At 36.7% G+C, this 14,420-nt stretch overlaps 5 protein-coding genes and 2 non-coding genes across 8 annotated transcripts; all 7 read right to left on the reverse strand.

The window, feature by feature from the left end:
• Positions 1 to 1,076: 1,076 nt before the first annotated feature.
• LOC17876379 (uncharacterized protein At3g49720) lies at positions 1,077 to 3,032 on the reverse strand. The gene is made up of 7 exons (XM_006281568.2): positions 2,941 to 3,032; positions 2,377 to 2,523; positions 2,258 to 2,297; positions 2,122 to 2,160; positions 1,634 to 2,008; positions 1,482 to 1,537; positions 1,077 to 1,393 (listed from the first exon to the last, which is right to left on the reverse strand). Exons 2-7 carry the CDS (start codon positions 2,491 to 2,493, stop codon positions 1,241 to 1,243), a joined length of 780 nt encoding a protein of 259 aa, XP_006281630.1. The 5' UTR covers positions 2,494 to 2,523; positions 2,941 to 3,032; the 3' UTR covers positions 1,077 to 1,240.
• Positions 3,033 to 3,114: 82 nt separating this feature from the next.
• Positions 3,115 to 5,165, reverse strand: LOC17876072 (putative pentatricopeptide repeat-containing protein At5g65820). Its single transcript, XM_006281435.2, has one exon. The coding sequence runs from the start codon at positions 5,131 to 5,133 to the stop codon at positions 3,229 to 3,231; it is 1,905 nt and encodes a 634-aa protein (XP_006281497.1). The 5' UTR covers positions 5,134 to 5,165; the 3' UTR covers positions 3,115 to 3,228.
• A 472-nt stretch (positions 5,166 to 5,637) lies between these two features.
• Positions 5,638 to 6,924, reverse strand: LOC17876722 (inactive LRR receptor-like serine/threonine-protein kinase BIR2). The gene has a single exon (XM_006280873.2). The coding sequence runs from the start codon at positions 6,627 to 6,629 to the stop codon at positions 5,796 to 5,798; it is 834 nt and encodes a 277-aa protein (XP_006280935.1). The 5' UTR covers positions 6,630 to 6,924; the 3' UTR covers positions 5,638 to 5,795.
• Positions 6,925 to 7,271: 347 nt separating this feature from the next.
• Positions 7,272 to 9,691, reverse strand: LOC17875786 (thioredoxin-like protein AAED1, chloroplastic). Its single transcript, XM_006280854.2, has 7 exons — positions 9,269 to 9,691; positions 9,130 to 9,176; positions 8,906 to 9,020; positions 8,080 to 8,124; positions 7,921 to 7,980; positions 7,740 to 7,835; positions 7,272 to 7,642 (listed from the first exon to the last, which is right to left on the reverse strand). The coding sequence occupies exons 1-7, from the start codon at positions 9,599 to 9,601 to the stop codon at positions 7,523 to 7,525; spliced, it is 816 nt and encodes a 271-aa protein (XP_006280916.2). The 5' UTR covers positions 9,602 to 9,691; the 3' UTR covers positions 7,272 to 7,522.
• A 178-nt stretch (positions 9,692 to 9,869) lies between these two features.
• LOC17875279 (protein arginine N-methyltransferase 2) lies at positions 9,870 to 11,434 on the reverse strand. Of its 2 annotated transcripts, none has more exons than XM_006280665.2 (2): positions 11,365 to 11,434; positions 9,870 to 10,999 (listed from the first exon to the last, which is right to left on the reverse strand). In XM_006280665.2, exon 2 carries the CDS (start codon positions 10,982 to 10,984, stop codon positions 10,007 to 10,009), a length of 978 nt encoding a protein of 325 aa, XP_006280727.2. In that variant the 5' UTR covers positions 10,985 to 10,999; positions 11,365 to 11,434; the 3' UTR covers positions 9,870 to 10,006. The 2 variants fall into 2 exon arrangements, with proteins under 2 accessions (XP_006280727.2, XP_023640230.1); XM_023784462.1 differs by lacking the exon at positions 11,365 to 11,434 and adding an exon at positions 11,178 to 11,194.
• LOC111829105 lies at positions 11,135 to 11,243 on the reverse strand. The gene has a single exon (XR_002832664.1). It is a non-coding gene; the product is annotated as a small nucleolar RNA snoR126 (small nucleolar RNA).
• Positions 11,435 to 12,163: 729 nt separating the features above from the next.
• On the reverse strand, positions 12,164 to 12,261 carry LOC111829103. Its single transcript, XR_002832662.1, has one exon. It is a non-coding gene; the product is annotated as a small nucleolar RNA snoR8a (small nucleolar RNA).
• Between the last annotated feature and the right edge of the window lie 2,159 nt (positions 12,262 to 14,420).

The raw sequence follows: 14,420 nt of genomic DNA on the forward strand, positions 1-14,420 counted from the left end.
CAACCATCGTGATCTTTCTCTCTTTTTTTCCAATTTCTTATTTTGTTTTTTCTTAATTTCCACTATCATGTTCCAAGAATTGAAAGCGTCGGCCCCATATATCTAACACTCTTTCAAAACCTGATATGTATATTATTTTATTTTTTTGCCACTATTCTTATATATATATGTTCTTGATATAATGATATATATGTTAGCGTGTTAAAAACTTGTTTTTGGGTTGAAATATTAGTTTTCGGTTGATATGTCCAAATGAAGCATCCCAATAAGTTTATGTTTCGGTTGGAGGTTTCAAGATTTTTTTACAAAAATTAAGAATTTGAAAGTGTTAAAATCATGAAAGAGATAGACTTAATCCAAAAATGATGTTGTATATATAAGTAGATTTACAAGTTGGTCTTATATGACAATTGGGTAGGTCATATATATGACTCATATGATCCAAGCAAACTTGACAAACAAAACCAAAAAGAAAAAGTGGAAACAAAAGAATCCCACCTGCATTGGATACCAAGTTAACAAACAGTATGGTCGACTTGTGTTTATGTCTTTATAGCAGTTTGTATTTGTCTCTCTATCCTTTTCCATATTTATAAATCTACATGCTGTATTTTTGTTTGATTGTTCTATTCTTTTTTGGCAAATGGTTCCCAAGTTTTGAAACCAATTATAGATTGGAAAACGACTCATATTAGCTACTATAGGTTTACATACATACATCAAAAAACACTATTACTCTGTTTCAGCTCAACAAACCAAAGATTAATAAAAAGAAACGAAAAACCTAGTGAGTGTATCATTACGTGGCTCTGTACTGTCTATCCCAATATCAAAGAATCTATTTTATTATCAGGCATGGGCCTTTATCAACCAAACCAAATAGAAAAGGCCCTTTTCTCGACTTGCAGAGTTGCATCGAGCCTTCTTTAATCTTGGGACAAAAACACCAAATGCGAGGAGAAACAGTGATACATACACTCGAATGACCCAAAATGAGTGGAGGATCTCAAATTTAATCACCCATACAATTAGCGAACAGAATTCTAGATTTTATCTGAAGATGTTACAGCTTTATATCATATAAATGCAGGCTAATTTATTAAATAGTTAAATTTTGAATCAAATAGTTGAGTTTGGTTTACAATTTGTGACAGTTGTGTTTCTTTCTATATTGAAAAATGCATTTAACAGAGATGAGATATATCTGGTTTCATGTTTTAGAACCAGTAATAATAGTGTACTAATGTAATGGCTTGAGGTGGAAAACTTGACAAGCTGGTTTGTATGAACTCTTGGTAGCTGCTTGCTCAAATTTCTTGTTTGCTGCTTCGTTTTCCTCTAAATTCGTCTGTGAGAAGAAACGGATCCACCACGACGAGCTACGCATTTTAGCCTGCAAAACATCCGGATTGCATCAAGTTAGCAGACAGAGAAGTATAGACCTAACCCACACCACAAGAACATGGTTTTAATGAACTTACCGGTCGTCCAAATTTTGACATTTCCGCGCCTTTAGCCTTTTGTTGACCAGGGTTACCTATAATGGAAGAAGATTAAGTGCAATCAGACTGGATTTACATCTATTACTCTCAGAAATTTTTTTGCCTTTTCTAAAAGGTTAGGTTTTAGTTACCTGCAAAAAGAACAACACCATCTGAAGCAACCCGCGCAAGTTCAGGAACAGTTTTGTTCAGGTACCTAGGTGAGAGGTAGTCCAAAGCATCTGAGACGATCACAAGAGAAAACGACTTGGACCGGTATGGCAGAGAGAATTTAATGTCGGCCACACGTACAAGGCCTTTGTGTAAAAGACTTTTGCAGTTAGAGTCTGCATCCTCTACATCATACGGCTCAACACCCCATGCTTCAGTCTCTTCTTGGTTCAACAGACTCGACACCACTGAGCATGTTTCAGGACCCACATGCAGTACTTTGCGCATGCTATCTCCGTAGGCACTTTTAAGAACAGGAATAGCTCTTTGAACTTCTGATGTGCAAGAATAGTCACCTGTAGAGAGTTGTTAAACAAATTCGACAGTTAATGTCACACATTCTTGCAGGATTATCATAAATTGAGCACCATCATAAGCACATGTCTCGAAGATGAGTAACAAGAATTACCTGAAATCTTGCTGACTTCTCTAATACTTTTGAACATACCTGTATACACAGAAATTGTCCACAAGGGCTTTCAAAAACGGAAACACAAGCAAAAAGAAAAAAACGTGCATCTTATATACTTAGAAGATATACACACCTGGACCACTGTAAGCATAACCAATGAGAAGACACGCTCCCTGGAAACATTTGAAAAAAAACAATCAGTTTTGTATCATATGAAACAAATTTTCTTCTTAGAGATTACAATCATCATACCACGAGAACAAGGCAAACAGATAACAGAGGAGACGAACGGGATTTTGAGTGCAAAGCTCCGACAAATGGAAAGCTTCCACTATCCCCTACACGCCTCGTTACTTGCCGTCTCGACATGGCTAAGATTCCTTAAACCTTTTTTTACACCTTCAAACCAAAATAGACATTAGAATTGATTCATCCACACTATGCTCTTTTTAGCTTCAATGTCTAGAAAAACACAAAGAACATATCAAGCATTACCGAAAAATTCAAAACAAACCAATTTCAGGAGTTTTTAACTTCGAGCAAGCTATGTCCAAGTTTTTACCAGATATGGATTCAAGTAAAAAATTAGGTTCATGAAAGATGAACATCCCGAATCTGAAATACAAACTAAACAGGTTTCGCGCAACAAGTTCATTGTACCATTGCAGTAACGTAATAGCAGTAAATCACCAAGCAGAACATGGAATCCAAATACAAATCAATCCCATGGATAGATCCATCAAACAGGTGATTCACGAAAATAGAACCCAAAAATAAATACGGAAGAATCAAAGATGAAGATAATAGTATGGATACCTTGAATCAAAGATTTCAAACAAATGATGTTCGGATCTAAAGATCTCAGATCCGAAAAAATGCTTCTTTCTGTGTAGCTCTACTAAAATTTTTACTAAAGAAGAGCTTCGTCCCCAGTGTTATTATTATCGAGTGCGTTACTCCCAAAACGCTGCCGTTTTGGTTTTATGCGCATTTAACTAACAATCAGACTTCTTGCCGTTTTGCCGACACTTACAAGTTGCAAGGTTTAAAAAAACAACATGCACTGTACAGTGTACTATGACTCAACAAAACAAAATGAGTATTTTACTGAGTCCTCTCTTTCTTCTTCCCTTCTCCATCTTCTTTTTTGGATTTAGCTTTCTTAGTCAAATCTTGCACTCCTCTTCTCTTATACATCTTAAAACTCATGTTTCTCTCAACTGCCATACTCCTCACCTTCTCTGTAATCTCTACAGCGAATTCTCTATTATACAGTTTCTTTAACCCCTTCATAAGTTTACCAAATGTGTCTGGTTGCGGCATGAAGTCCATCTCCATCATTTCAAGACAATAAGCACACGCCTCCTTTTCATAACCTTTTGAGAACAAGGCATGTATCCATATTGTCCAAGACGCTACATTCAGCTCGCAAGACCCTTTACTCGTGATGCAACTCCATATATCTTTCGCCATTTCAAGCTTCTCGTCTCTTAGAAGGGTATTTAGCAATAACTTCAAGGTTACGTATTGAGGAACGGAGAACAGTCCTCGAGTTACCATTTCTTTGAAGTGATCAGAGGCTTCGAGTAAAATACCTTGGCTCGTTAAACCATTGATCATAATAATAAACGTATCTGCTCCAGGTCTCAAACCGTTTGTTTCCATTTCGTTCCACAATCGAATAGCTTCCTTAACTTCTCCTAGCTTACAAGCCAATCTGATGACGATATTGTAAATGCCAAGATCAGGATAATACCCTATTTGCTTCATCTTCTCCATCAGCTCCAAACAATCTTCAATTTTTTCTTTCTTCTCATGAGTCGTCATGATATGCATATAGGTGAGTTGGGACGGGATGAGCCCTTTCTTTATCATGTCGTCTAACACAATATAACACTTATCAACGTTTCCACATATGCAGAACCCATTAACTAATGCAGTGTAAGTCACAACATCAGCCTCACATTCAAACCTCTCCATCTCAGCAAATACCTTCATTGCCTCCTCCACTCTATCCACCTTACACAATGCTTGGATCAAAACAGTGTAACAGTTTGCATTCGGTTCAAAACCTCTTCTTCTCATATCTTTCAAAAGATCATAAGCATCTGCTATTTTACCAGAATTAGCATACCCACTTAGCAAGTTGGTGTAATCAACAATGTCAGGCTCAAACCCAGCTTCCTTCATCTGAACCAGAACATGTTTAGCTTCCATCATCTTCCCTTGGCTGCACCAACCATACAACAACGAAGTAAAATATCTCAAATTCGGAGGAAAACGCAATCTCATATCCTCGAAGAGCTTTGCAGCATCCTTAACACTACCGTTCTTACACAAAGCATCTAGCAGACACCCGAATACATACTCATCCGGTTCTAAACCGAGATTAGGCATTTCGTCGAGCACCTCAATAGCTTTCTTCACCATATCCGCAGACGCAAACCTCTGAACCAAAACCACAAACAATTCCGGTCCAATCAATTGCGGATTCTCCTTCCTCATCTCTTGGATTAAACCCCAAACGGCTCCAAATTGACGCATCTTACTTAGAACTCTCACCATTGATTTATACACTTCGATACTGTGACAGTAACCAGGTTGCTTCGCCGCCCAGACGAAGAATCTGTAACCTAGATTCCCAGCATCCCCACAACGATTCAAAACACGTTCGATTAACCCGGGTCGGAGTTCAACACCGGATTCGTCAAGCGCGAGTTCCAACTTCGGAACCCTAGAATGAAATTTCCGCAAAATCCTGTAGGCTCTCTCGACATCACTAGCGAATGCATCGTACTTGGAGTTCTTCGTACGCTCGTTGTGGCTCTTCTCAAGACAAACTAAACCACTTGTCCGGAAATTACCTTCGAGAGCTTTAGAAACGTGAAAGCTTCTGTGGATCAAGTCAAAGCGAGACTTGAATTGAGAAGAAGGCGAGCAAACTTGGCGTTGAAGAAGAAACTCGACTATGGGAGAGAATCTATGCATCTCGTAAAACGGTAAAAGCATATGAATTGTTTGTTTTCATCGACTTCACGCATTTTCTTGTCCGCCGTTAACGAGACTTGAAATGCCGTCGTTGAGTTAAAATAAGAGTTCGGACCTGGGCCAGATGTATGATGGGCTTTGTTCAGGGCTTATTAGGCCTGTTGTGGCAATTTAAGATTTAAATTTTGGGATCGAATGTAACGAGTTACGTACCGGTCCATCATAATAATGTGGGGTCATAATTGTACTTGACAATAAAAGTGGGAAATTAAGTTGTCGAAGCAAGGTTTGACTTAACTATCGGCGGCGACAGATTAGTAGATTACTCTATTACCCTTTAAGCCAATGATGTCACTGATGATGACTAAACACACCGTACAATCCATCAACATATCCAAGTCAGCAGCACAGGTCCAAGCCAATCCCATTACAAAATTACACACAAAAATTAAACAACACTTAGATTACTCATGCATACGATTATAGAAACTGTAAGTCTGTAACACGAGATTAGGTTGTGTCATGTAAAAAAATCTTATGTTTTTGTTAATATATATACCCAAAGGTAACTAAACAAACATCATCTATATATATGTATGATCAAAGGCATCTAAGTTTGTATCTCTAGCTCTTTTGATATTCAAGTGAAAAATAGAAACTAATTAATTAATTATAAAAAGTGATTAGTAATCAGGCATGGAGTGACTAATCTTTCCTTCTTCTTCCTCCATCTTCTTCTCAGTGATCTTCAGCCATATACAAACTCCAGTGAAGCTTATCACTAAGCTCGCAATTCCACTTCCAAGCCCAATCCCAACGATTGCCATTATCGACAGTCCTTTGTTCTTCATCTCCTCCAACGGATACCCAAACAATTTCTTGTTCCCTGAAAACGAGCTCGCATTGAACCTCGGCAAGTTCCCGTTTCGCATCGCCAGATTCGCCGGAATCTGACCGGATAGTTTGTTGTCGGAGACATCGAACGTTGATAACCTCGCGAGGGTCCCCAACTGTGGCGGGATTTGGCCGGTGAGCTGGTTACCGTGAAGATCGATGACGTTTAAGTAAGCGCAGAGAGCTAGCTGCGGCGATATTTCACCGGAGAGACGATTAGCCGAGAGGTTAAGAACAGCGAGGTTTACGAGGTACTGTAATTGCGGCGGGATCTCGCCGGAGATCTGGTTGGAAGACAGATCTAGGGATTGGAGATTCGTGCAATTAGAGAGGTACGGAGAGATTGAGCCACGGAGAGAGAGGTCTGTCAAGGAGAGTTTGTATATTCTGCCATTGTTGCAGGTGACACCGTGAAGGGAAGAGGTGAAGCCGGAGCAAGGGTTCGAGAAGAAGGTTTTAGTCCAGTTACGGAGGTTATTCGCCGGATCTTCTAAGCTCTGACGTAGATTCGTTAAGCACGCCTCGTCGTTTGGGTCACCGGAGACCAAACGCTGTGCCGTTTCGAAGCTTAGAACGAGGAGGAAGAAGAGTAACCGGTAACTAAACCGGTGATTTACCAACATCGGAGATATTTTGTCAAAAGGCAGAAGAAGAAGCGAAGCGAAGCTCCCAACACAAATATAAACTTTGCTTGTGAGTGATCTTCTTCGTCTTTCGGCCGGTTATTAATGCGCACGTTAGTTTAGTCTTGGGTTGTGCGCATCATAGAGATTTGATAGATTAGTTCAATACAAGTATACATGTATGGTGTCACTAATTTGGGGATTAAAAACTTGATTTTGGAAAGACATTTCGCTTAGTATATTAATAAGAGCTGCATAATCACTTTCATATTTTGCGATTTTATCGTTTTTCAGCCTTATAAAAAAAATACTTTATGTGGAATACAGACGAAGGTTTCATGCTTGTTCATGTCACACCGCATTCGCAATTTTCTTATAATTATTTGACTATAATATGACATAGAGTATTGAGTTCAGTACTATTATAATCATATGATTCGTATCCGTCAAGATATTATTCATTCTCTCTTTTATTTTCCAACATAAATACTATTAGAAAGAAGATTCATATCAGATATGTCTTAAGACGTACGTAGAGATATGTTTGTTTATATTATAAAAATGTGACTGATATCTAATCTTAACGTGCAGAATTCAAAAAAATACAAACGCATTTTCTATGCACTAGTGAAAAAGACAAGTTTTATGCCAATAGCAACCCAAACACTTGCCTTGTCTTACATTAGAAAAGACTTGTGTGGTTTCAACGAGTTGTCGACATCTTAGAAATCTATCTACAAGACAGGAGAAGATTGGGACTTGAGAGATCTATTGCTGTCTTTCGTGTTGATACTTTATCTCAAATTTCAAAAATATAAACACTATTTCATAGCTACAAATATACAGTGATTTCAAGTATTAGGGCAAACCAGAGAGACTTTGATCAATATGCTTCAAGCAACAGCGGTTTTGCAGCAGACACTGATGACATCATCGAGAGATGGATGATCTCCAGTGCCTTCGTCTTTTCGACCGTACAACAGTTTCTTGCCTCTGAATACAAACGTACCTCCCTGAGAAGAAGACATAACTGAGGATCAAACAAAAAAACAGACAAATTCGTCTATAAATAAAATCTTGTCTAGTGAAGAACTAAGCAAGAAGAAGAACCTGTTGCAACACACTGCTTCTGTCTTCAGGAGTGGCTTCTATGGTGTAATTCTTTGTAGCTTCTCGAATCTCTTTAAATCTTGACAAAACCTTTTTCTGCAATAATAGAAGTTTCTAACATGTTTCACCATGAAATAATATATGCAAACAAACACTAAAAAATGTCTGAGGCGGTTCATACGCTAGCTGGGTTGAAGAAAGTGCGGCCTAAACCGTAGTATAATCCAAGAACATCGTATGCCTGCATATTTAAGAAAAGCCATCTCCAAATTTCAATCACCATTTGAACATAAAAGATATCTCAAAAAAGACAAGGTATGTTTGATTGTTTAACTTATACCTTGCGTTCAGGATCCGCATAAAGACATTCCATGGGAAAAGGCAACTAAAACAATGAAAACATCACTATTAGATCCATTATCTCGGTTGAGCAAATTTGCATGCGAGTCTTTCGAATTTTGTTTCCCTGTTATCTTTCTAAGTTTTTGTGAATTCACCACAGGAAGAAGTCCCATAGTCCAACGACTTCTCTAAGGAGTTGGGGACTTAGCTATTTTGGTTTATGGTATTTCTGATCTAATGCTATGAGCCTCCAAAAAGTACAGTATATAAAGCCAGGAGAATACTTGAATGGAGGATGACATCAAGCTAAATCTTCCCTGTATCTCTTGATCACTCACCCACTTCTCATGTTCACATTTGAAGGTTTACAAAAACCAAGCAAAAAACAATTATTTTTTATTAATTGTACCAATAAAGAGTAAGTGTCTAAGTGATACAATTAATCTTTGGTCTTTGTTAAACTGCAACGTGAGAGTGAGAAGAGGGAAATAAACGGGGAGATATGGGGAAGACTCGGTTTGATCCTATCCTCGACTCATGGCTAGAAAATAGAGTTGTCATGGATAACATCAGGGGAAATAACACTAGATTATAGCAAAATATGAAAAGAAAATTCTTCTCTTAAAAAGCTCATAAGGTTTCTCTAGAATAGAACAGAACAGGGACATCGTTTCCTATAAAGTCTTGCTATCGTGAAGGTCCAGAAGCTCTTAAAAATGTAAGGAAACGGAGAATATGCAAAGCCAACATAACATAGCTACCAAAATAAGATATCCACGAGCTTATTAATATACATTTTCAAGAAAAAGGAGAAAGAATTATACCCGAGTCGCAAGTAGACGAGCCTTATCAGGAGTTCCAACACCAACAGCTATCAATTTAACACCAGCTGCATCAAATCTCGGTTTCGCCTCTTTCAAAGCAGTAGCAAGTTCCCAACTTCCACATAAAAGAAACCAAATTCATTATCAGTAGTTCTAAACTCTTGCAACCAATCCTCGATTTTCAGAAGAAGAAAAATATTCCAAATGTGTTTCAATCAATTTACCAGCAAACGCATCCGAAATGCCTCAAAAGCACAACAGCAGCAATTCCCTGAGTATATTAAAACACACAACTGAAACGCTAATATCTTAAAGAATCAACAGAGATCTTCTTCAAATGAATCCTAATTTCTAATAACATACATCGTTCTGATCCCAGAGATCACTGAACTGCACGGGCTGACCAGAAGCCGTAAAGATGGAGACATCGCCGAGGATCTCACCAATATCTTCTCTGTAATCAATGACGGAATCAGCGGCAGCTCTCGCGGAAACTACACGGGGTCTTAAGATGGGTGAAACGGAAGAGTGATTGGATTTTAATCTGGTAGAAGGAACATAAGCAATAGAAGATGAAGGTAACTGAGAGAAGGGTTTCGAGCATATATGAGAAACAGAGGAGGACGAAATGAGCGGCAAAGAACTTGGAGATCGTAGAGAGAGTATAGCCATTGGTGAGTCAGAAACCAAAATCATAAACACCTTAATTTGGCTATGCCACAAAAATGAAGGAGACGAGACGAAAAAAAAAAAAGAAGAAGAACTAGAGAACCCACTTGGCGAAGAAATGACCGAGAAAAAATTCCGAAGTTGTTTTAAATTATGAGCCCATCTTGATTTTGAAAGCCCAATTCAAATCTAAATCCAAATCCATTCAAACAAAATAGCAAAATTGCTGTTTTCCATTTTCTCATTGTCCCTTTAAATTGCCGTAATTGAATGTCTGAGTTATGGATCAATGGTGTTCTGTATTATCCAGCTATCAATGGTGTTCGATTTAATAAACTCACAAAATTATCAGTAATTTTAACAGAAAAATCTAGCTTGAGAGAGTAAAAAAGATAACAATATCACAAGATTGCTGAATTTCACAAAACTTGTTCAGTCGCTAAACTGACAAACAGGGAGATAATAAGTATCAAGCTGCCAATACTTTTGCTTGACACCTTCCCAAACTTCATCCCCAAGGCAATCCTTAACCGGCAACGGAATCAACTGAGTGCTAAACCCTAAATTCTCAATCTCCAAAGTCACCAAATTGCAATACACAACATGAAAAAACGCATTGCTCCCACAAAACCCATTGAAATACGAATAAACCCCCTCGGGCTTCAACAACTTGGGAAGATTCTGATGAAACTCTCTCAAATCTTCATAATACTCTCCGTAAGTATCAAAGAAGATCCCATCAAAACGATCATCAAGCTTATCAAGAACATCTTGCCATCTTCCAAAAACAATCTTCACATTCTCTTTCTCTCCCCAACCAGATTCAATCATACGCTTATAGACTTCAGGATGAGCTTCGATGATCGTGTGTTTACTCGGACTATACTGTTGGATCGCTGTATCGACTAGCCCCATACCGAATCCAACGTTCAGAATGTGACCACCATTGGTACAGATTGCTTTAGCGTGAGCTTCCATAAGTGGTTTTTCCCAAGCCATCATCACACCTTTGCTTTCACCATCCATTATCTTGTCTTCACTGAAACTAACTCGGTCTTGAAGATAATCTTGATTAGAGTACTCGTTCTTGGTTTGGTTTCTTGCTATTGTTCCCAAGATCAGCTCTGATTGGATTCCGGTTTTGAGAAGAAGATCGAAGGTTTCTTGGTGTCCTGCTTCCATGGCGAAATCTCCTGCTGAGAGACTCGATGGGGACAATGCGTTCCACGGAGCTCCGGATTCCAGTAATGCCGTCACAATCTCTGCGTTTCCGATTTTAGCGGCGTGCATTAACGGAGTTAGACCGTCCTTGTCAAAATGTGTAACGTCGGCACCGGAGTTTATCAAAGATTGGACCTTTTCCAAGTCGCCGGATTTAGCAGCTATACATAACTGATCTGATTCTTCCATTGATTGTGAACCACTCTGAACAAAACGAAACGAAACTCTAATTAGTCATTGAAATACTCACAAACAAAAACTAAGCATAAATTGGGATCTACCAATAACCAAGGCATCAATGAAGAAACCAAAAAAAACAAAAGTCACGAAGATTTTTCTGAGGCTCAGACACGCACAAAAAATAAGCATCATGAAACATTACAAGAGTTATTTTTGGTCTCTCGAGTAAGTTTCAGCATCGAGAAATGTTTTGTTGTCATCACCGCCTCAAAAAAAAAAAAAACTCTGAAACCAGGAGATGGTTTTCTAAACAGAGAAGTAAAGAAAATGTGGTAGATTAAACGAAACTAAAATTCACATAAACGAGAAAAGAAGAAAGTAGTGGTTACTTCGTTTTTGATGTAGATCGACTCGAGAGAATAGAGAAGAAAACGAATGAAAGTATCGGCTAGTTATATATGTCACACGGTGAATTTTAGAATTAGGGTTTTTTATAAGGCCTTTTTGGGTTTATATTTGATATATGTTCGTACTTTAATGGGCTTGTCTCTCTAGAATTGATCCACAATAACATATTACCAAATCAGGAAAACTTGATTTTGTCCAATAAAACAGAAGACTTCAGAGATTAATAGTGTTAAGTCATTTAGGTTATGCAATAATAGCATGGTCCAAACTAAAGGTGCCATCTGCAGCCGTGTTTAATAATAGTGAGTTTAGAGTGCCAACATAATTTAAATCTGAAAGGAGCCAGGGATTATAGGCGACGACGCAGAGAGCCTTTCTTTTTCTCGTTGCAAAAGTATCAGTTGGGGAGGCTTGTAATAATAAACAATTCGATTTTTATCTTTTCCAGTCCATTGCAATATATTCCTTGAGTTATATGATTCATCATAGTCCCAAAAACCACGAGAAATTGTCTTATTTTCACAATCAAGTCCATAAATGATTTTTTATCCCCACAACTTTCAAAACAAAGTAATTTTTTAAGAACACTTAATATACACTATTTTTTACAATAATCCTTTAGCTAATCAATAGTATTTATTAAGAATGCCAAACATAACAAACTAAAAACGAGTAGCTAAACTGAAAAAATCACACAAAAAGACTTGGAAATATAGTATTTTAAGGAAATTTTCGTAAAAGACTTGGAAACACACACAAAAAAAAAAAAAATTATGAGAAGAGAGCTCATATTCTATGGGTGTATAATGAGTCTATCATGCCCAGAAACTGAGCAGATCAGGATTTTTAATCTTGTTGTTTATAATCACCGCTCTCTTCTTATCTCCGATCAAAAATTTGGTAAATCAAATAGAAAGAAAAAAACCAAACGCAATATTATAGAGAAAATCAATAACTAAAGCAGGAAAATATATAAGGAGGCGCAGAGCAATGTGTTGCAGGGGATGAGTGTTTAGTGGCTTTATATATTACCCCGACCCGAGCGACAAATTCTAGTCGTTTAGAGCTAGGGTTTCATTGGGCTCTTTATGGGCTTATAAATAGTTGAACAGATTCTTAAATAGGCCTGAATGTTTGGGGCCTTTATTAGTCTTTGAGTTGTTTAACGAAAAAAATATGGAAGGTGCATTCTTCTCTCGTCTTTTTCCTGATTCTTCTTCAAAGCACTAGAATAAAGAGACACTTTTAATTGACGATGTTGTACGCAAAAGTAGCATAGAAACATTCAAAGATGGGTGTATGGCTTTCTGCACAGGAACAAATAACTTTATTGTTTCTTAATAATTTGTCAATATACAATCAATTTTGCTTTTGTAATCTTTCAAATTTGCTTAAATATTGCTAATATTGGTTAAATTTGCTTAAATACTATAAGAGGTCTCTTTTCTTTTTTTTGCTTTTTTTGGTTAGTATAAGCTAAAATAACCAAATTTATTTGACTTAACACGACTACGTATTCATCAGTTACAAAGTTACGTAATAATTTATCCAACTTTGAAGTTAATGTAATAAAACATTTTTGCGAGAAAAGCAAAAGTATATGAAAATCAAAAGAAAAGAAAAAGAGGGATATATAGATTTCTTGTAGAAAGTAGTAGTAATCTTTTGCTTTTCTTTTTTAACGAATTTAAGACATCTTTATATAACCTTTTGGACTTTCTCACAACTTATAATTATAATATCAAACACTTGTCTTGACTTGACGATCTATTTAAAGTAATTCTTATTGTTATACTTATATGTAATCAACCTCATAAGCTTAAAGCTATTAATCCACTCAATAATCAAATACTAAGACTAGACCACGTTGAAGTGATGCTGTATGGCTACAAATTACTCTCTCACTCTCTTTTCAGCATGTCAGATTATCAACCATATGCTCTATCCACTATTTTTCAGTTTCATCTAATATTTGCTTGTAACAGTTATTTACGAGTAATTACGACAAATGTTTTTGTTATATATGGAGTCTACTATTACCACCTTTTATCAACGTTTTGCGGCAGAATGAAATTGAACTGCGATGCATATGATAAATTAAAGCAAACAGTTTTGAGCTTTCAAACATTTAACGAAATAAAAACAATTTGTTTACTAAGTATACTAAGTATGCATACTTGTTAACATGTATGGCTGAAGTATATAAAAGGAGGAGAAGTTAGCTAATGTCTAAATGCACCTAATCAATCAAGACATGAATGCGTGACTAGCTAGTAGGCGGTAGGCCGATGTGAAGTCATCAAACCATCGCTATCTTTGATCCCCTACCTTTGTAATAAATATATATATTTTTACAAAAATTAATCCACATGTTAAAATTCTCATGCAATATTGCACATTAATAAAGCATGTAAATTGCTACGGCTAGTAAAAATGAAACATATGCACTCAAAACTTTAATAAAGCTACAGGATATGGATGCGACGCTGTCTCAAAGACTCGAATAAATTTGATATTGCAATAAAAATTATAAATCCTAAGTAATCATTCAAAATCAATCTGTTTAGTGAAAATTAGAACGAAAATATTATGCGTGCATTGTTTTGGACGTGTTAAAACTTAAAACGATCCAAATTGACAAACGATGATCACGTATTTGTCTAAACGAATTCCATAATTACTCGATCCGGATAGTAACACGTTCTTTTAACTCGAACCACTTCCATAATTCCACATTACAATGCCATTTACTTCTGATTTATAAAACTGATCGAGAATTAAGTGGTTATTTTCTATGGATATTTACATCCTATTTATAGAAGAAAATGAAAATTAATAAGAAGAGAAAACAAATTGTATAAACAGAATATCATGATCTCTCATTCATAAACTATACGACCGTATGAAGATTTGCTAATATTTTATTATTGCTCGACATTTATTTACAAAAGAAATAGAGAAGACTTCTACTAGTACGTAACTAGTATCTCATACATATTAATTTCGTTTATTTAGTTCTAAAACGACGCATATATAT

The sequence above is a fragment of the Capsella rubella genome, unplaced genomic scaffold (assembly GCF_000375325.1).
Source record: "Capsella rubella cultivar Monte Gargano unplaced genomic scaffold, Caprub1_0 scaffold_8, whole genome shotgun sequence".
Taxonomy (NCBI): Eukaryota; Viridiplantae; Streptophyta; class Magnoliopsida; order Brassicales; family Brassicaceae; genus Capsella; species Capsella rubella.

Bases quoted from the DNA above. Each gene is read 5' to 3' on its own strand.
- LOC17876072 (XM_006281435.2), bottom strand. From the start codon at position 5,133: ATGCTTTTACCGTTTTACGAGATGCATAGATTCTCTCCCATAGTCGAG.
- LOC17876722 (XM_006280873.2), bottom strand. From the start codon at position 6,629: ATGTTGGTAAATCACCGGTTTAGTTACCGGTTACTCTTCTTCCTCCTC.
- LOC17876379 (XM_006281568.2), bottom strand. From the start codon at position 2,493: ATGTCGAGACGGCAAGTAACGAGGCGTGTAGGGGATAGTGGAAGCTTT. The intron at 2,161-2,257 runs GTGTGTATATCT...CTGTGTATACAG, and splicing joins TTATGCTTACAGTGGTCCAG to GTATGTTCAAAAGTATTAGA. The intron at 1,538-1,633 runs GTAACTAAAACC...CTTCCATTATAG, and splicing joins TGGTGTTGTTCTTTTTGCAG to GTAACCCTGGTCAACAAAAG.
- LOC17875786 (XM_006280854.2), bottom strand. From the start codon at position 9,601: ATGATTTTGGTTTCTGACTCACCAATGGCTATACTCTCTCTACGATCT. The intron at 9,177-9,268 runs GTATGTTATTAG...TAATATACTCAG, and splicing joins ATCTCTGGGATCAGAACGAT to GGAATTGCTGCTGTTGTGCT. The intron at 9,021-9,129 runs GTAAATTGATTG...TTTATGTGGAAG, and splicing joins CATTTCGGATGCGTTTGCTG to TTGGGAACTTGCTACTGCTT.
- LOC17875279 (XM_006280665.2), bottom strand. From the start codon at position 10,984: ATGGAAGAATCAGATCAGTTATGTATAGCTGCTAAATCCGGCGACTTG.